The sequence below is a fragment of the Perca fluviatilis genome, chromosome 8, assembly GCF_010015445.1.
Source record: "Perca fluviatilis chromosome 8, GENO_Pfluv_1.0, whole genome shotgun sequence".
Classification (NCBI taxonomy): domain Eukaryota; kingdom Metazoa; phylum Chordata; class Actinopteri; order Perciformes; family Percidae; genus Perca; species Perca fluviatilis.
This window is the reverse complement of record NC_053119.1, coordinates 7986358-8007735: the sequence shown is the minus strand read 5'-3', so window position 1 is coordinate 8007735 and position 21378 is coordinate 7986358. Positions and strand designations below refer to the sequence as shown.

General features: G+C 40.8%; 2 protein-coding genes across 2 annotated transcripts; one reads left to right on the top strand and one right to left on the bottom strand.

Annotated features, from left to right (window-relative positions):
- Nucleotides 1–321: 321 nt before the first annotated feature.
- On the top strand, nt 322–13379 carry cep41 (centrosomal protein 41). Its single transcript, XM_039808059.1, has 11 exons — nt 322–469; nt 814–877; nt 991–1038; nt 2699–2760; nt 3076–3145; nt 3374–3512; nt 7619–7785; nt 7877–7944; nt 8705–8819; nt 10085–10312; nt 11861–13379. Exons 1-11 carry the CDS (start codon nt 437–439, stop codon nt 11986–11988), a joined length of 1122 nt encoding a protein of 373 aa, XP_039663993.1. The 5' UTR covers nt 322–436; the 3' UTR covers nt 11989–13379.
- A 387-nt stretch (nt 13380–13766) lies between these two features.
- On the bottom strand, nt 13767–20118 carry LOC120563699 (carboxypeptidase A1-like). Its single transcript, XM_039808058.1, has 11 exons — nt 19991–20118; nt 19541–19622; nt 19218–19352; nt 18931–19035; nt 17776–17877; nt 17372–17473; nt 17145–17255; nt 16578–16668; nt 14793–14992; nt 14532–14616; nt 13767–14355 (listed from the first exon to the last, which is right to left on the bottom strand). Exons 1-11 carry the CDS (start codon nt 20056–20058, stop codon nt 14168–14170), a joined length of 1269 nt encoding a protein of 422 aa, XP_039663992.1. The 5' UTR covers nt 20059–20118; the 3' UTR covers nt 13767–14167.
- Between the last annotated feature and the right edge of the window lie 1260 nt (nt 20119–21378).

Below are 21378 nucleotides of genomic sequence, written 5' to 3'. Positions count from 1 at the left end.
ATACAAATAAACAGAAATGAAGGCTCTACTCTCTTCTCCAAAGGAAAGGTCTGCAGCCAAATATGAGTTAGTAAACATCAAATAAAAACAAAACATAAATATAAAGTTAGCTTTTGATGACTGGTAGCGAGCAAATGGGAAATGTATGAATACCTCCAAGGCGCTACCAACGAGCCAGTCATTTTGTTTTGTGAACTTTTGTTATCATTAACCTTTCAACGTTCCGGTTATTCATAAGTGTCATGAATGCAGCATGTCATTAAAGGTGGAGCGTCTTTCGCTGCTAAGCAACTAGCCAACCATATCATATGAAAGTGCTCTGAGGGAGAAGAGGCGCAGTGTCAGCTTATCTGATTGGTCCGTGAAACAGCACTGACAAATCAGCACCGAGGTTGTTAAACTTGGAAGTTGATGTTTGGTATTTCGGTTTGAAAAGATGTCGTTCAATCGGGGCATCGGCAGTGTGCAGGTAACGTTAGTTAAAAGACAGCATTGCCTATTTGATTTACCTGCTAACTGGTAATATTGCACTATCGATAATATTATGTAGTGTCAATACAGCGTGGGCCAATAGAAACCAAGCTAACTAGCCTTAGCAAGCTAGCTAGTTAGCCATGTTCAGTGTTAGTTACCATATCAACGACAGTGCACCTGTAAGAATCATGTAGCTAGTTAGTTAGCTAGCTAAGTTAGCTCTTTCTGATAGCTCCCAAGTTTGCAGGCTAACGTAACTAACTACTGTCAGCATTTGCTCCCAGTCTTAGTTTCTGGTCATATAGCTAACATAGACCCATGGTTATCTTTTCCTTCTAGTACCTGAAAAAAAGGATACCGAAAAACGAAAAGTATCAACATGTCAAAACAAGGCTGGACACAGGTATTTTGGCCATGTACAGATGTACTACAATGTTATAAACTAGTGCCATTTGTTATGACTAAATGCCCTTTTTGCCTCTTAATTATGGATGTTACTTTCATGTTATGCAATAGGGTGCAGCCTCACAAAGTATATGGAAAGACTGGAGGAGATTAAAAAAAGTGAGTAACTCATTTGAAGGACTAATTGTTATATGTTTGTAAGTGTCATGTTTTGTCTTTCTACTCTACTATATGCACTTTGTTTGATGCACTCATACATCTCAGATGTTTGGGGTTTTGTCTGAGGGTTTGTCAGTTGTTAAATCCGGCTTCTGAAGACAAAATATTTAAATGTCTTAGTCGTTGTGTGTCGTAAAACGTTTAAACTTGAATCAGCAGGTGGTGTTTGTATATGGTTTATCTTTGAAACAGGTGTATAAAGATGGCATGATTTTTTTTTTACATTACAAAACCACCGTTTCCAAGTCTTCAAATTTTAACTTCTTTGTCATCGCAATTCCGTATGGACAGCTTTAATGTCTTTTTCGAAGGGCACCTCACATTGACACATATAGCAGCTTGGATCACAGTTTTGTACAGAGTAGTCCACCAGGCTACTGGACTGCTGCCGTAGACCGTTGGACCCATGGCATTAATTCTGTCCATTATAAACATTTTCCATTTTGCCCAAATGTGAACAGGTGTATCAAATACTCCAGTTTGGAAGGGTGTGTAAAACTTAAACATGATCCAATTACAGCAAAATAAGGGTCTTATTCGTACACTAATGTGGTATGTGTGCTGTACACTTAAGGTATGATTTGCCAACTTGGCACTTCATTTTCCCAAGTATCTGTGGGGTTCACTGTGTGAATAATACCAGTATCAATAACAGATAAAACTGATTTGTGTGTAGTAGTGGCAGCTTTGAGTGGTAGGTAGCAAAGGAGCAGACACGGTAGAGCTGAGGTTTAGTGAAGCATTAGTGGGGGATGAGGAGAAGGAGGACATGCGAGACCCAGGTGAGTTGTGTTTAGCACAGCTGCATGCACTGTTTGAAGTAATTATCACAGTTGTTTTGGTAGATTATGTGATTATCAACCACAGTGATTGCACAACCAGTGGTTGGACTTTTTGCCTAAAGGTGCATCAGGGCTTTGAGACTCTTTCCTCCTATAGCCTTTCATAGATTAAAGTGCCCATATTATGCTCATTTTCAGGTTCATAATTGTAATTTGAGATATTTGTTGTACTGCACATTGCTGCAGCTCCTCTTTTCACCCTGTGTCAGGTCTCTGTTTTAGCTACAGAGTGAGACCTCTCAACTTCTGCAAGATCTTTGTTGTCGGTTGCACATGCACAGGAGCTAGCTAGGTAAGAATTACATGAGGTAGCTAGCTGTTTCTCCAACTTCGGCCGGTACAAGGCAGGATTAGCCGGGAGACTTCTTCTAAACGAGGGCGCGCTTCCAACTTTGCGTGGAATACCTGCAGAACAGGGACATGGAAGTAGTTCTATACGATTTGTAGATTAGGGTGAATTTGTGTGTGTTGTAGCAGTGTTTTGCCATTGAGAACGAGCTAGCATGCTAACGGTTAGCCCCCTAGGCCCCTCGTTTCGGCTAGTGACGTAGAAAGCCGTGCAGATTTTGACCAGCTCACCCGGAGACTGAAGGCAGGATACATTCAGAAACCGTATCTCACTGAAAACAGAATGGATGTTGTTTGTATGCGTGTGGAAGCACCAGAGACACAAAATAACACCCCAAATCCCAGAAAAAGTTATCTTTTCATAATATGGGCACTTTAAAGTATGTTGTTTTTTTTCCTTTTCATTTCAGATTACAGGTATCGAAAAGATGAAATCTTCAAGCGGTTAAAAGTGACAACGTTTGCACAATTGGTAAGCATTCATGTTTATTTCCTTGCAATACTGTAACGTCCTACAAGATTAACATGTCATACTTAATGTAAAATCCAGCCAACACTTATTTTTGTGGCCTATTTTCTGGAGACAAGAGAAAGAATGCAGTGAGAAACCCTGATCCATTCACAGTGCTTAATAATTAATAGACTATTTGTGTGAATAGTTTTGGACAGACAGCTCTGAATTCATTTAGCTTGGTTTGTTACCTTCATTTACAGACTCCAAGATACAAGTATTGCACTTTTTCACAGTAGAAGCATCTTAGTTTTCTAAACTTGTTTTTCACCCCAGATACTTCAGGTAGCCTCCGTATCAGACCTGAATGAAAGTGAAATTGACGGCGAATCACACGGCCCGGAAGGTAACTAGCACGGTTACTCAATTACTTTATTTATCTCCAACTTCGTACTAATTTGGTGACTAACATTTTGAAACCAAAAACAAAACAAAACTTGGGCCACCACCACCGTTTGTACGGGATATACTGCAATGCAATACTGCAATGCAATACAGTATGATGAAAGAATTTAAGTTCTATTAGGACTTTAGGTGACAATCTGTTGATTCCCCACTCCCTGCTGGTTTGCAGACAGTCTGTCAGTGGTGTCTGATGCAGACCTAGAGTGTCTGTCTGAACACACCAACGGCTCCCCGAGGCTTCTTTCAGATCGTCAGGATACAGGAGACGCCAGGGAAATCTGCTACTCTGCCAGGTCGACACTGCTAAGGTACCGTACAACTCTGTACTCTGTAAAGCCTTCCTGAATACCTTTTATACTGTACACAACACACCATAGATTCAACCTTCAGTGTTATCTGGGTCAGCCCACTGAAATGACATGAGCTGTAGTTGTATCTAGCCTACTGCTGCCGATTCTTTTTTTCTTTTATTTATATATATATATATATATATATATATATATATATATATATATATATATAGCAGCCTGCCTATGGTCCCCCAGTGGCTAGAAATGGTGATAGGTGTAAACCGAGCCCTGGGTATCCTGCTCTGCCTTTGAGAAAATGAAAGCTCAGATGGGCCGATCTGGAATCTTCTCCTTATGAGGTCATAAGGAGCAAGGTTACCTCCCCTTTCTCTGCTTTGCCCGCCCACAGAATTTGGCCCACCCATGAGAGAGAGAGACATCATGGCTTTCAAATGAGCAAAGTGGCAGTTGGTCAAGGCCACATCCCCACCCTCCACCTTGCCCCCATCCCCTCCTCAATAGCTACAGACACAGAAATGGCACATCCTAAGGAAAGCTCATTGTGGGACTGGCTCTAGTGGCTGGAATTCTGCACCAAGGCTGAATTTCGGGAAAGAGACTTCAGATACAGTATTAGGGGACCACTAAGGTCTATATAAAAGAGACTTCAGATACAGTATTAGGGGACCACTAAGGTCTATATAAAAGAGACTTCAGATACAGTATTAGGGGACCACTAAGGTCTATATAAAAGAGACTTCAGATACAGTATTAGGGGACCACTCAGGTCTAAATAAAAGCATCCAAAGAGCACCATGTCATGGGACCTTTAATGTTTAGAATCCGATACATTTTGATACAGAATTTGCAAAGACTGTGTGTATAAAAGTATGATACATACATATTCAAGTGTTAATAAAAGATTCAAAACTATAAAAAATACAACTAAGACAAACAACCAAAAAGACAGGGAGTAATCTTTTCAACATACTGTAGCACATTCAGTAAATTAAAGAAATGCAATTAGGCCTATTAGATGTGACATAGTTAATACTGCTGCCGATTCAAAACACAAACATGGATTCTGCCAGGCTCTCGTTTACTGTGTCATTTGTGTGACGTCCTGTTGGGTTAGGGTTAGCACATGTAGACTTCATACATTATTTCCTTCAGATCGTTTATAGATGTCAACTTTTCCAGCTGCACTTGAAGGCAGCATTATTTCACGGAGGAAGACAGAAAGAAAAGAGTCGGAGGGACTGTGCTTTGTTGTTGCAGGAAACAGTCAGCTGTTACACCAACTCCCAGGCAGTTCAGTGCTTGTGTGTGTTTTTTTTAACCTCATGGTGTTTTAAAACTTTCTTGTGGCAGCGATGAAGGCAGTGATGTTTCCTCACTTACTGTACGAGACTCTCGCACTGCCTCAAAATGGACTGACAAGTCTTAAAGATCATTTTTGGGGGCATTTTTAGGCCTTTATTTTCACAGGACCGATGAAGACATGAAAGGGGAGAGAGAGGGGGAATGACATGCAGCAAAGGGCCGCAGGTATATATATGTGCGCCTGCTCTACCAACTGAGCTAAGCCGGCCACACATGGACTGACGAGTCTGATCGACGGCTACGTTATTGGCCATCGTAGCCTGACGTTGGGTTGCATTTCTCCAAAAGCTGAATCTGTCTTTTTTTTCTTTTCTTAACTTCGGCTCCCCCCTCTGGCGCCCACCGCTGCACCCTAAACTCACTACAAAATGAATGGGAAGACCTGCGTTTTCGCCGCACTGCCTGACGACCGACGCAGAAAATGTGAATGCAGGCTTACATACAATACATACACACACACACACACACACACACAAAGGCTCGCATTGTCACACAACATCCAACAATCGCAACCCCAAGCACACCTGTGACCCTCCACCCTGCACTCAACGTACTGTACATTTTGTTCCTTTGGACATCTGCCTGTCCCACACCTCCACCCTCCTGTATACCGCACAATTACCTCGTTAAAAATGTTCTTAGCGTCCCCTCCTGTCACCTGCGTCCTCTCCCCCCTCCAGCTTGAACAAGAACCCCAGGAGTGTAACTCTATCTGTGGTCTCTCCAGGGGGCCACAGGGGGGGCCTCTGTAATGGCAGAGCTTTTACTTCACCTTCACCGTGTGGGAAGGACAGATGGAGAGAGAAAGTAAGGCAGCACTGGGGTGAACCTACACAAAGGGACAGTGGTGTGCTTCTAGTGTTTGGCTCAGCTCCATACTCACTCTCATTTGCTGCAGTGAGTCTTTTTCCTCGAGGCTCTGGTTTCACTTTAACTGGTTCGACACTTGGAAGATCAACCCCTCCCTGTCTTTAGAAGACAAAGAAAAAACATTACTGTCCTGTACTGAATTATCATAGCCAAACATACAGACAAGGAACGGAAATAAATAACACAAGTTTCCAAAAAAAAATCAAAACGATTATTATTTTTGCTATTATTAATTACTTAAAGCTATAGTGTGCAACTTTTTTTATATTAATGAACGCCTATTACATTCAAGCCATTGCCAAATGAGTTGATACAAAGCTTACTAAGCCTATCAGCTCCACAAAATTGTGTCTGTATTTCTCAGAATGGCTATGTTTACAAAATGGTGTCGTCCGGCGACTTTCACTCGCAGCAGGTCGAGTGATTTTTTTTTTTTTTTACGTCACCGCTGAGGAAGAACAACGGAGACAAAGAGTACATAACATTTACAAGATAATTCTCTTTTGAAGAGTTTTAATCGTCCGTGTTAGCGACTGCGTGGAGGAGGGTTGGTGCACCATCACCGAAGGCTTGCGTCATGTGGATCCTCCGACAGTGTTGTTGTCATTACTTAGAACTCCTCGTGGGGCGACAGAAACTACGCACTATGGCTTTAAATTAGTGCTGTCAAACGATTAAAATATTTAATCGCATAATGTCATAGTTAACTCGCAATTAATCGCACATTTTTATCTATTCTAAATGTCCCTTGATTTCTTTTTGTCCCATATTTTTTTTCTCATTTTAATGCTCTTATCAACATGGAAAAGTGGATTGGCTTGCTTTGTGCTTTTGTCGCCTGGCTTTGACGAGGGGGCGGCCTGGCTTTTGACATCAGCTGTGTGCTCGGCCATCAGCTGTGTGCTCGGCCATCAGCTGTGTGTTTGGCCATCAAGTGGTATTTCAGACTGGACGTGCTGCGATGATAGCTCAGTTACACAACGACAAAACACACAGTTCACTTTGGTCTTGTCAATGGAACCCTTTGGCAATTTTTTTAAAGTAAACTTTCCATTCAGAATCTTATTGGCATCCATTTCGGCATCTCGCGCTCGCCATCCACTCAAAACGTAACGTTAGCCTACTAGTCTTTGGCCGGCTCGCAAGCCCAAACAAGTGTGTGCGGCGTGCCTGTTGTTTTGTTTCCGGTCTAGCTAGATCCGGTGTGGTGTTGTAGTTTTTTTAACGTTGCTAGTTGTTGCAACAGCATGTGAAAAAAACTACAAACTTTGCTAGGCCAAAAAGAACATTAATCTCGCGATAAAAAAATTGACGTCGTTAAAATGAGTTTGCATTAACGCCGTTAATAACGCGTTTAACTGACAGCACTACTTTAAATTAATTTAAACAACACATTTACACATAAGTCCTTCCTGACACACGTATTACAGCTAGGGCTGGGTATCGTTAAAAAAATGTCGATACCGATACCAATACCGTGACTTTGATACAGTACCGGTTTCTACGATACCGGTTCCTATGATCGGGGAGCTGAAAAATAAATAAAATGATTTGTGCCATAATGTTGTAATTTCTTTTTGTTTTATTTTTCAGCTCCTACTATGTGAGCCCTGCCTCTGTGCGTAACGTAGAGTTTTTCCTGCCTGCCTCTACAATGAGTATCGCTAAACAGCCAATCACAAGCATTTTGAGTTCTTAGTAGAAGCATGCCGCTGATAAAATTCACTCCTTAGGTATTGAAATTGGGAATCGAATGATAAGGCATTTTTTCAATACTCGACACGATAGAGGGAATTCGGTTCGGTGCCTAAAATGTATTGAATTTGGTACCCAGCCCTAATTACAGCCTCCTACCTTTTTACCCCTTACAGTGTTATTAATGGTGTGGGAGAGCTGAACGTCAACAGGAACCATCAGAAGATGGAGAATGAGTCGGTGGCCAGCCCCGAGGTAGCCGACAGGCCGTACCCCGACTGCCCCTACCTGCTGCTGGACGTGCGGGACCGTGACCAGTACGACCGCTGCCACATCATCAGCGGTAGGCGGCAAGAACATCAAGCCAGATCATCCAGCTTCTCATGCATAAAATATCTTTTGCTGTTTTTAATCATCTCCCTCTCTCGCAACAGCACACAGTTTTCCCATCGCCACGCTATCTCGAACGATGAACCCCTACACCAAAGACGTGCTGGAATATGTATCCTTCAACACCAACTAAACGGACATTTTTTTTCATATCACAAAATCAATGTTGTGGCTTTTTAAAGTTACAACTGACGAGGGCTTAACGATTTGGGGGTTAAATCGAATTGCAATTTTTCTGCCAGATATTGCGATTATGATTCGAATTGCGATTAAATAAAATAAAGCTAAATTAAGTGTTATTAAATTAAGTGAATCAATATTCACTGTGTGTAACAGATAAAACATGTCATGGCACATTATAGCATGAGACACCATCAAAACTGCTCTATATTCTTTATGCAAGGATGAGAACATGGATATGAATTTCGAGCAATAAGTGTTTCTTTTAATAAGCGTGGAACATTGAACAGTCAAACACAGAACAAAAAAAAAGAAGAAAGAAAGAACTATTCCAATAAAACATTGTTTCAATAGCGACATCAACATATTGCACCTTCTACCATCATGTTAAATGAAGTCATAACAAATAAAATCCACTGAAAATAGGACATTTCTTTAAACAGTCTGTGATATTTAACATTATTCCAGCATTTATCCTATATAAAAACAGTAAATATAATAATAAAAAGAGGAATCAAAAAATTTTACACCAAACATTCAACTTAATATTGCACATTTGATTAATCGCGGCCTTCACGATTAGCTAATGGTATTCTTCCAAATCGCGATTTCGATTTGAAAACGATTAATCGTCCAGCCCTACAACTGACCCTACAATTGACTTGTCTGAACTTAACTCACAAACTGTGCAGAAAAATACAGCAGGGAAGATCATCATCGTGTATGATGAGGACGAGAGAATAGCCAGCCAGGCGGCCACCGTCATGTGTGAACGAGGATTTGAGAATCTGTTTCTGCTGTCTGGAGGTAAGTTATCAAGTTGTCTAGTCTACTTTCAGAGTGAAGATGTCACCTCATGTATCCTGTATTATCTACTAGTGATGCACCGAATCCAGATTTTTGGGGTTCGGCCGAATACCAAATCCACTGGTTAAGATTCTGCCAAATCTGAAACCGAATACCGAATCCTACTCCCATCCTCAGTCCATTAACAGAGTAAACACATTAATGAAGTAAACAAATGGTTAACACCAGTTTTTAGCTGTGACTGTCCTTCCTTTGCCGTACCTGAAGTTGCTGCATTCTGGCTGCTGTCTGTAGAGTCCTTCATGCACAACTCGTATTCTTTCGGATGTTTCATACCAAATGTTCTAACAGCGGCGATGTTGCGTATTGTTTAGGGTCCTTGCCCCCACGAAACAAATCGGCATTGCAAATTGAACATGTAGCTGGACTTGAATGGCCTTCTTTTGACTGAAAGTACTGCCAAACAACAACTTTTTCTGCTCACCAGTTCCATTTTCACTTTCTCAAAGCCTACTGCATTGAACGGGCCACCTACGTAGGGTTCGGTTCGTTGGAAAAAAATTTGTAAGGTCTAGTAGTCTAGTAGTATCCCGGGGTTGTTTTAACTCCGAGAAAACACACCCAAATTGAGAGGAATCTGTATATTCCAAAAACCACCAATAAGAACAAATATGAAACTTCACTGCATTAAGACAAAGGGTGTTAGTCTGTGGAATAACTGTAATAATGACCTGAAGAAAATGTAACAATTTGTCTAAACTTCAAAAACTCTTCAAAAACAAAATATTGAATGGCTATGAGCTGGACCAGGGATTTCTTGTTTGGTTATTTCTTGTTGGTCTCGACGGTTTAAAGGTTTTTGGTTCATCTGTTGAGATTATTTTGTTGTTGTTATTGTCCAAACAGTTTGATATGTTCAAGCCGACTGAGTTGAACATGGAAACTAGATGGAAATGGAATTTCTATTAAGAATAATATATACATATTGAGACGGGGTAGAACCAGAAAAGTTTTTCAACTTCTTTCAACTTGCCCTTTTGAACATGACCTATATAACTTAAGTTGCTTATTTTTTGTTTATATGTTGCTAAGGATCCTCTCTGTCTTCCTTTTTTTTTTATTATTATTGCTTATAAGTTTTACATTGTGTTTTGTATTTTAAATTTTTTTACATGTTCAATAAATTGACCCAAGGCAAAGCCAGCACTGTTGCAGGTTCAATGTATGAAAAGGGGCGATGGTCCCACTCTGCTGTCCTCTCCCAGGTCTCAAGGTAATCGCTCAGAGATTTCCAGAAGGGCTGACGACGGGCTGCATCCCGACCTCGTGTCTGTCCTCTCCCACACCCAAGGGGAAGAAGAGCTCCGTGCCGCCGCCGCAGCAGCAGCAGCAGCCGTCACAAGCGGCGGAGAAGAGGTGGCGGTTCTCATCAGACGAGCTGGCCAAGATCCAGGAGCAGCTGGAGGAGATCCTGATCCCCAGTAACTCCAACAGTAAGACCACACCGTCAGAAACGTTTGCATTTGCAGCGCATTGTCAAAGTGCTCATATTATGCTCATTTTCAGGTTCATAATTGTATTTAGAGGTTGTACCAGAATAGCTTTACATGGTTTAATTTTCAGAAAACACCCTATTTTTGTTGTACTGCACATTGCTGCAGCTCCTCTTTTCACCCTGTGTGTTGAGCTCTCTGTTTTAGCTACAGAGTGAGGCATCGCACTTCTGTTCCATCTTTGTTGGGAGTCGCACATGAGCAGTAGCTAGGTAAGGACTGCTAGCCAGTCAGAAGCAGAGTATGAGGGCGTCCCACGCTAGCAGCTAGGCTAGGCATTATAATGTTTGTCTCTGAAGTAAAGGCTGGACTACAGTAGAGCTGTTTGGAGCAGTTTGTGAACAGTGTTTTCTGTTGGAGATGGTAAGTCCCTTTGGGGTGGACTTTGGGCTTTTTCACTTTGTAAACCTATAACGTGCACAAAAAGATATATAACACAATAAAGGTAAGGGGAAAAGCCAAAAAGCATAATATGAGCACTTAAAGGCGTTTCCCTGGGAAGAACTTGATACTTACGGGCCGGCTGCGTGTGTAACACTACGCTTCCACTATAATCAATGAAACTGGCCACACCGGACACGAGAGCAGAGCGTAGTGGTGCCCATGCTCCGCGGAGATCCGCTCTACCAGCATAAAAATAGGGAAGTCATCTATTTCTATTTTTTACGCGAGGTGGGTAACAGAAATGGATCATACAGTGTCTATATGTCTTTTAAATTAAATTACCGATATACAGGAAACGACTTAATGAGCGTAATGGCAGTTTCATTTTGAGATTTTCTGTTTTTAATTCTTGTTTCCCTCGCCTGCGTCCTCTGATAACAGCTGACAGTAGGTGGGCGTTTCACACGGCTTTGCCGACTCCAAAAACTGAAGAAACCACAACAACAACACCAGAGCAAAAGAGTTCATAAGCAGTTTTTGATTTCCGGACGAATTTCCTTGGATAGACTGCAACATTCCGAACCAAAGTATATTTGTTATTCTGGTATTATTGAAAACTTTATTCTCTGCATGTGATGGATTGTTTGCTGCGTACAAATACTTTCTAGGTTACGCTAGCAATTCATTGGGTTTACTGTAATTGATTAAAAGCAGTTCAGTTGAACACTTATCTCAATTTTTTCCCACAGTTAATACCAGATTACACAGTCACGCTTCCAGGAACTTTTCCCATGAATTTGAAGTTCATGTCTCTTCTAGGAAATTATAGGAAAATATGGAACCCGTAACATAAAGCGTTGCAGACCAGTCGTATCATTCTGGAATCTCTAGATCACAGGAAGAGGCGGGGAAAGTTCACAAGGGCCCATCCCTCCTAATATTTCTGCTCCGTTCGCTCCATGAAATTGTGTTATCAGGCAGATTGAAGTCACGAATCCAAATTTAAGAGCAGAACTAGAGGAAATTAGACTCACGATTGTTATTTTTGCATTGTCCCATCACTTTGCTACCCTTCAGTATTGTTTGCATGTGTGTTCACCGTAGGCCGCATGTCCAGCCGCATGTCGTCCAGCAGCTCCCAGTCTCAAGCGTCCAGCGCTCGGAGTCGACAGAGTTCCTCTACAGCTGGGAGGGACAGCGCCAGGGCTCAGAGCAGTAGACCCTGGAAATAACACCACCCCCCCCACACCCTTTCAACCACACAGATATACCCAAACAAACATACCTCCAACACAAAGTTATTTATTTCAGGTTACATTACCCCACTCCAACAACTGTAAGAAACACTATTTGTTTGTCCTAGTGTGCAAAATAATCCTCTAAGATACTGCTGTACAGTCAGAGGTGGACAGGAAACACCCACCTACTCTATTACAGCAAATTGGATACATACACATATGTTTACATGCATGCATTACGTGTTTGTCTCTACCAAACAGATGCTGAATATGGAATTTTGGAAATTACACACACCTTGGGAAAGTTAATAACACTGCACATACATCAACAACACACATATTTTAAACTGTAATTAAGACTTAATTAACAGTATGAAATTAAAAACAATCTTCAATTTTAAATCTGCAGGAACAGAACAAAGACATTCATTTCAGACTAACCAGTGTAATACTGCATTCTTCATCTTTACCTCTAGAGATTTAAGTCCGACTGAAGTATTTTTCCCCCAATGTTTTTTTTTATTTTTTATTTTCCTCATAATATTTAATAAATGGTGTATATTTGAATGTCTGCACAGTGCCTCATCTGTGACCCTGAAAACTGATGGATCTTTTTGCACTCATTTTTTTTTTAATGTAACACTATTCTCATCCATTTTTTTTTTTCACCACTTTTTGAACCTGTACAGATAACCACTGAATTCTGAATCTGTTCTTTTGTTTTTACATTATGTCCAAAAAGGTCACGTTTAGCTCCATCAGTATGACAGCCACCAAATAAATGGCATTCCTAAAAGACTTTCTCGCTGGAGACAGAATAATTGAATGTTGATGTGATATGCTGGGAATCTGTTTTAAATGAAATGTAATTTATAAAAATAATGTAACCGAGCTTGATCCATTTTGTAAAATTACGTAAAGCTGTGCTGTATTTTTGTAAATGTCTTCACATTGTGGACATGATGTCTTAATTGACTGTACAGATTATGCTTATACGTGACTTTGGTTTTCTGTGTGTGTGTGTGTGTGTGTGTGTGTGTGTGTGTGTGTGTGTGTGTAAAGTACTGTAAATTGTGATCACACTAACTGATCGGCATCGTCATTATCACAAAATTGCGGTGTCACTAAATGAAGGAAACAGGCCTTTTGTCATGGCTGTAACAAAAAGCACTTCAGTACCCACAGATGCATTTGAAAAACAGTATTGATAATTTTTGGGGTTTTGTTTTGGCATGGTGGTGACTTATTGCATGGTTCTTGGTCATTTTTTTCTTCTTTGCAGCCCTTTTTTGTGATTTCAGTCAGTCTTAACTCACATTAACAATCTGAGCACATTCATTTGTTTGTAAATGAAAGTCAAATAAAGTGTAAAAATGTCTGCTGTATCAGAATTACTTCTTTGTCTTAATAAGGCAGTTGTGAAAAATAGCAGAAGCGACTAAATTATTTATTTTGTTCAATAACTGTAAATTAAATGTACTGGTTGGAGAGGGACTGAATGATTTCGCTAGTGTTGTGAAACAATCCGATGAGGATTGTTTTGTAGTTCGAACATTATTCACCACAAATTGTGTTCTGGATGAAAACTTAAAAAAACTTAAAAGGAAAAACTGACATTTTTATAACTATGCAATTAGGGTTAGAGTTTTTATGGTTGTATCCCACAAGCATAGTTAGATTGGTGTAAAAAAAATAAAATAAAAAAAGACCAGGATGAGATAGGAAGACATACATTGGGATCAAACAAGACAGGAATAAAGTCTCACTCTGTGCCACGCCAACGTTTTTGTACGTGTTTATTAATTTATGGTTTAAACTCTCTAAAAAGCAGATAAAGATTGATTGAAGAGAATCTTCATAATGAGAGGTATGTGGAAATAATGCATACAGAGGTGTGAAATGCAGATTTGCATAAACATGTTAATAATGTGCATAATGCATGTTGGACATGCCCAACATGAACCCAATGACAAAGCATTAAAATCATAAAGAAATAGAAACTGCACATTTCCAGTGTACTCGTTTATTTGTCTGTTTGTTGTTTTCACTATGTCTAAATGACATATGTTGGTGATCTAATATTAGTCTTAAAGAGGAAATTTTAAAGGATATATTTGCCAATGATAACCCCTCCACAGGGACTTTCACTTGTTCACACACACACACACACACATTAGTACATGTTCTTGGAGGTGTGATCCATGATAGCCATCAGAGCCAACCAAGTCTCCTTGGCAGTGGGGATGATCTGATTGGCTGGCAGGATGAAGCCATAACGGCCGGTGTCCCTCAGCTCGAAGGTGTAGGAGTACTTGATGCCCTGGTTGTAGGTCCAGTCAATGGTGCCCCCACTAGCTTGGTCTAAAATTGAAACAGGTATTGCTCAGGGTATTTTCTATATGAAACACAGGCTTTCGGTTGGCAGCCATAATGGAGGTTGTCAGCTCTGGGGGCAATTGTGAACATCTGATTTATGTAAGTACAACTTTATGTCACAGTTAAAACCAGTATGTAGAATTTAAATAATTCTGACTTACAGATGGTGTTGATGATGCTGCCATATCTGTAGCTAGTATTGTACAGGGAGGCCAGGTCAGTGATAGCCTTCTTAGCCAGATTGTGCTGTGGGAAGAGATTACCATGATCACGTACGAACATCTATTCATAGTCTTTCATATTGCTTAGGCATATTCTTCAATTTTAAGCAGTACTGGCAAAACTACAATAAACTGAGGAGCCCAGAGAAGAGATATACAATCAGTTTACCTAGATTGATCAAAAGGGAGTGTGATTCTTACCAGCTCAGCCTGGTCCTTGCATGGAGTCTTGGTGTAGCCGTAGGGGTACAAGAGCATCTGGGAATAGGAATGGATGGAGACAAAGGCCTTGAAGTTACCGTGGGACTTCACAAAGTCCACAATGGACTTGACCTCAGGCTCAGAGTGAGCTCTGGGTCCACGGTAGGTCTCTGAGCAGGGGTTGTTGCTGGCACCAGCTCCTACATGGGGATGAATACAGAGTCAGAGAAACTGCAAGAAAATGGATGCCACCATCTGTCTATATACACCTTTTGCACACTTGGTTCCTTAGACACTAATACTAATGGTATGGAGTGTTTCCATAATGTGCAAAAGGACAAAACATGTCGCAAAATTAACCATAGTATGACTTAACCACCAAAATATGTTCAATTTATTCATTGTATTGTGTCCTCTGCGTATTAAAGAGCAATTTGTGGCAGTATCGAGCATGACACTGGCAGACAGTAATGCACGTCAGTAAAATTCTAGTAATTTTAAATTGGATGAGGAATTCTAATTAATGACAACAAAACTGACGGCGCTTCCACGTGATACAAGCCTTTCGTTACCTTAATTAGCTTTGTAGCAACTCATTTGGCAATTTCTTGAATGTAATGGACGCTCATTAATATCAAAAAGTTGCGCACTAAGGGCCCTATCTTGCACTCAGCGCAATTGCCTTTGTACACCGACGCATGTATCATTCCTATTTTGCACCCGACCCACAGCGGACTTTTCCCTCCACAGACGCACGTCGGTAAATTAGGGAATGTATTTGCGCTCCCGGGGGCGGTTCAGCAAGAGGAAAAAAACGAAGCTCGTTCCGGCAAAACGTTACTTTGTGCTATTCTGCAGTTTCAGAAAACAATTCCGCCACTGACCAGGAAAAACCTGGTCTAAAGTCAGTGGCGCTAGTCTAAAGTCAGTAGCGCGTTATTCAGATGCTATTTTAGGGACGCATGCTTGGCCATAATGTAGCGTGTGCACAACGCGCATACACTTCTCTCATCTACAGCAGTTCCCATTTTTGAAAACCATACATAATTACAAAGGAAAATATTACTGAAAATGCGCTTCATGTGTTTGGATAGATCAGGAGGCACTTTACAGTACAGTCCTCAAAAAGTCGCAGCATTCTTTGTGGCTTGTTGTGTTTTACACATTTCCATGAATCATGGATGTGTTGATGACATAAATGAGGAAATATTAGAGGACTTAAGGAGACGTGATGTTGAACTACGGCAGGATTGGACACTCCGGCGGAATCTGGTCCGGGATGTGCTCCTGGTGGAGCGGGTGGACGGAGATGGAGTGGGGGGAGGAGGAAGAGGCACAACAGGAGCAGGTGGTGCGTTTGGAGGCCCACGCTGCATGGCTGCAGCAATCCTCTCCAGACTTGAGGAGATGCGCCCGAGTGGCCGCAGCAACATCGCCACCCGGCCAAGACGGGCATTTATTACTTTGCCGCATCTCGCATCAGCAGCTCCCGCTGGCGTGCGCCAGGCAAATCCGCCGTCATAATAGCAATCCGCCATGGAACAAGCGCCCTGCTCTTAAAGGGAATGTGAGATGACGCTCTGATTGGTTTATTGCACGTTACGCCCAAACCACACCTAGTTACTTCAGACCAACCCATTTTAGATTTGCGTCGGGCGCAAGAGTCATTTATCCCGCCGGTACACTGTACACAAAAAAACTCACTGATAATTACTTAAGATGGTAGGTTTGGAGTTTAAAAGCTTTGAGTATTACATGTAGTGCCTTGGTACAGTTTGACGTTACCTCCAAAACCAGCATCCCAGTTCCTGTTGGGATCGACTCCCACACAGCTAGAGCCGGAGTTGGGCTTCCTGGTCTTACGCCACATACGGTTCTGGAAACATCAGAGTAGCTCATCATACTTTGTCACTTTTATATTTGGGCTTCATACCTTCATTTCTGTTTATGTAGCTTTGGATTTATTCATCTTTGATTTCTGTGATTGAGACGGACAAAAATATCCTGTCATCTTGTGCTAATTTGTACCACCCATTCTTGGGTTTATCTATCTGTACTCAGCTGTTAGATTTGAACTTGAAAGGTTCTAGTATCATCTATACAACTCATACAATGTATCAATGTCTCCAAAATGGAATAGGAAACATATGCCATGCTCAAATTCACATATTAATAAGACAACTCACTAATTGCCAGAGTCATGACAACTTTTGGAACTTAAACAGGGTTTAAAAACCCTGAAGAAGCTTTTAAAAAGTCCCATGAATTAATTAACATTGTCAATCAAAAACCTGAATGTGGCGGGGAACGATTATAAAATGAGTCAGCAAAACGAATTCTAGAGAGACTCACGCTGTTGTGAGTAAAGTAGTAGCCATCGGGGTTGGTCACAATCTCCAGGAAGATGTCCATCTTGTTGAGGATGGCGGTGATAGCGGGGTCACGTCCATAATCAGTCACAATCTATTCACAGAAATGTCACGAACACAATATTTAGTGCAGAAGGTTAGTAGTTCGAAGCTGCAGTCAGTGAAGAAAAAATTAAAATCAATGTGACAATGTAACAATTAACAAAGCACCTTTTTGGCGAACCAGGTGCCACTGGCCTGAGTGACCCACTCTCTGGAATGGATTCCAGTGTCGAGCCAGATGGCGGGACGTTTGGTTCCACCGGTGCTGAACTGAAAGTAAAGAAATAGTCAATTAAAGACAAATAGAACAGTGAGTAAATTAAATGTCAAATCTTGTGTTTCCTAATGCTTTTTATGATCATAGATGTTTTTTTTCGTTACATCCCATGATGACCAGCGTTAAGATATCTCTTCTTTTCGTCAAGAAATTGCTTGACTTCTCTACAATCCTTTATGAAGAACAATGGTTTGAGATATTTGTGGTCTTTTATTTCTTTTGTAAGAGCAAGTGTCATTTTTCAATTCATTTTGTAAGACTCTTCATTTGCTGAACTCCAGCCTGTTTTATTTACCTTGAGCACGTTCAGGGGGCGACCCTCGTAGCTCTGACCGATCACAATCTTGCTGACCAGGTTGGGATTCTCAGCCACCAGCATGTCCTGGAAACTGTAGATCTAAACCATTGACAAAATTATGGTATTTAGTGTTAGGGTTATGACATAATTCAATTCTGTACAGCACTCTGTTCTTAAGGGAGTTTAAATACGTTGTTGAAGTGCTATATTTTGGGTTGCAACATAATAATCTATTTGGAAGTTAAGTGCTTTACTGTCTGGTCTGTCTATCTGGTCCTTATAAAACTGGAGTGAGAGGCTGTGTCTGTATTGTTTGCATGACGTCCAACACGTTTTCAGTGGATGTCCCGCTCCACCAGTGTTTTTCCTGTCCAGTTTGGGGACATTGCTTCTCTATTCTTTGCAGATGATGTGTTTCTGTTGGCTTCATCGGACCGGCAACTTCAGCACACACTGTGATGGTTTGCAGTCGAATGTGAAGTGGTTCTCTGGTGGAAAGCGGTGGATTGCTCCCCAGTTAGTTGATGCCCCAAGTAAAGGATTTAAAGTATCTCTGGGTCTTGTTCACGGGTGAGGGGAAAATGGAGGCCTCCTTTGGAAGTTTTTTTTCCAGGCATGTTTAACTGGTAGGAGACCCCTGGGTATAGAGCCAGAATGCGCTGGAGAGATTATATACCTCATCTGTCTTGGGAACGATTCGGGAGGAAATTTAGCTTAACTTGCATGCTGCTAAATTGATGGATTGATGGATGGACTTTTGATTGTATTTGGTCCCAAAAATGTCCTGAGTGTACTAGTCACTTTTGAATTTTTGGTGAAATTATATTAGTTGCAGGGATGTTGCCACACTTGACTTAACAATAAACAAAGTAACTTTGTAGTCCTTCTAGTGAAATGTGGCCTTGAAAAGGTCTTCATTTTTTTCTCCAATTTAATATATTATATATATTAAATAAAATAAAAACATCAGCGTAGTACGACTGTAGTTGTTATAATCAGACAAGATAGCAAACAACAATTATTATCCAATGCTACAAATACTATTCTGATTACTTCTTGCATGAGAATCAAGGATTTAGTAAAAACTATTTAAGAAAATGGATGTGGTATTGCTGTTTTTTTCTGGATATCAGAGTGAGTGTGTGTACTAACCTCGCTGATGGTGTGGTACCTGGAGAAGTCGAAGCTGTCAGTGTTCCTGGGCTCAGCGATACGAGCAGCAGACTCCATCTCCTGCTGTTCCTCATCGAGCATCACCTGGGGGACAATAACATTGTTCATATCTGAGTCAGAGGTCAACACATTTTTTTCACATTTAGCTTTGGCCCAGAATCTACTTCAAACTTCTGAAAAACCCAATGCCAAGTGCTGCAGATTCAGTTTTGTTCCTGTTCCTGAGCCTTAGACTTGAGAGTCCAAGCTGATGGCAGGTCTCGTACCTGAAGGTCTCCGATCATGATGGAGTACTCGATGTCCTGACTCTCCAGGTGAATTTTGACGGACTGCAGGCTGTGGAATGGAACTCTGACATCCACAGGAGAGGACACATCAGTTACTCCCCTCCAGAAGTCCAGCTGAAAGAAAATCATACGTTTTAATTTAGGAACCAAGTCCTTGGAACAAAGAGATTTATTACAAAAAAAAGAGATAGAGTAAAGATAATAAAGAAAAGTCACATTTGGAAGCTTAGCTCTTTCATTTTTTACTTTCTTTTTTTATATTAGAATTTATTTAGATGTATTGTGAGTGGATGATAAATGACCTCAAACTCGACCATGTCCTCCAGGTTCTTGATAAGAGGCAGCTGGGTTTCATCCTTTGCAACAATGCGAAGCACCTGATGCCTGCAAAAAGAGAACCACACCGTTTGACTCAACTCAAGATCCCAAACGAAGAGAGAAGTTGGCACACCTGAGGTGAAGTAAGATTTCCCAAGGTTGACACTCAAAATGTGCAACAGGCAGGCCCATGGTGTCCTGTACTGGCCTCACAAACGTCCTCAGAAGAAATAAAAGCCATTGCATTTATTGTGAAAGTGGAGTTATTACTTAGGTATCGGACCAGATGTATATTGGCAGGCATCAACTGGATGTCTTTAGTTTAAAAAGTGTTATAATTGGCACTACATAGGGATTCATAATTATTTCAAATTTCTGCAACATACACACACACACCCTAAACAGCAGTGAGAGGCTCTGGAAGGACCACTTACCCCTCAAACATCTCCTTGCCGAGAACGGCCACAACCAGCGCGGTGAGTGCGATCAGCCCCCTCATCATGACCAACAGTGTGAACCTGGCAGGGCTGAACACAGGCTTTTATGGCTGAGCGTGCCAGGTCACCTGTCCAAACCACAACCTTGCTTGTAGCTCAGAGGCTGGTCCCTTTCCCACACCAGCCTGGAGATAGCAGACCAAAAGTTGCACCATGCATGTTTTTGACTTATCCGAAGTTGTGTTAAGTTTAAAAAAAAAAGGGGGAGGTTGTTTAAGGTCTGTTGGGTTTGGTTTATAGTTCTGTCTGTAGGATCTAATATGGCTCCTTATTAACTTTTATTATTTTAGGATGAGTTGTTTAATCCTGTAAAATGTTAGTCGGTTTCTTGACGAATAACACCTGTCAAGATGTGACAGTTCACAGAGGATGTTGCAAACCACAACTCAAAATGTATTCAGTTTGTGATGATATAAAACAGAGAAAAGCAGCAAAACCTCACATTTAAAAATGTGGAACCAGAGAACATTTTGTACATTTTATATACATAGTAGTTGGCTATTATTTTTTATTTAATAAATTATCCCTTTATCAAGTAACTTTTGCCTCACGAGTTAACATGTAAGATGTATTTCATAAAAGCTTTCTTTATAGCACCGAAAAGGGTGCGCATTGTATGAGACGATAAAAAAAACACGTTCTTCTGGCTGTAATTTTTGCTTTTAATTATTGTTGTATAGAACTCTTTATTTCAGTAAATATGTCTCTTTTTGTTGTCAGAATTTAAGAGCTTTTACTATCATTATACCCAATATGGTATGGTTCTATTGATACTTGGTTTGTTTCAAGCCATATCCGACCTTCACAGTTTGTCTTTATCACACACCACTATATTTGGTCACTGTGTGCTTGTCACTTTTCCATGTTGCTATTGTGTGAATAACCAGTTTACAAGAAAATGGGAACAATTAGGCCTAACAATGCCTAATGTGTAGAAACAATACAGTGAAACAATAAGTCTCGGTCTGTGCTGTTCTTCATTCTCAAAGTGGAATCTCACAGCTCAATAGGAAGGTGCGGCCGTCCACAGTGTGTTTCAGCTTCCTCTTCGTTGGGGCCAAGGTTATGATCGTTTTGAATTTTTCAATTAGCTTTTTTTATTTTTGGATTTCATTCAGTTTTTTCAGTTTTAGTTTTATTTTATTTTTTTCGTTTTATAGTAGTTCTGGTTTAATGTTTTTGTTACTGATAGGTATAATGTATCAGGAGATAATACTACAATGCAAATTGCATGGTTGGAGAATGGCCATGATGTTTAATATTTTAATCTTTGCTCTACTTTGTCAGATGTCATGCCCGTAGACAAGGGTGGTGGGGGGGGGGGT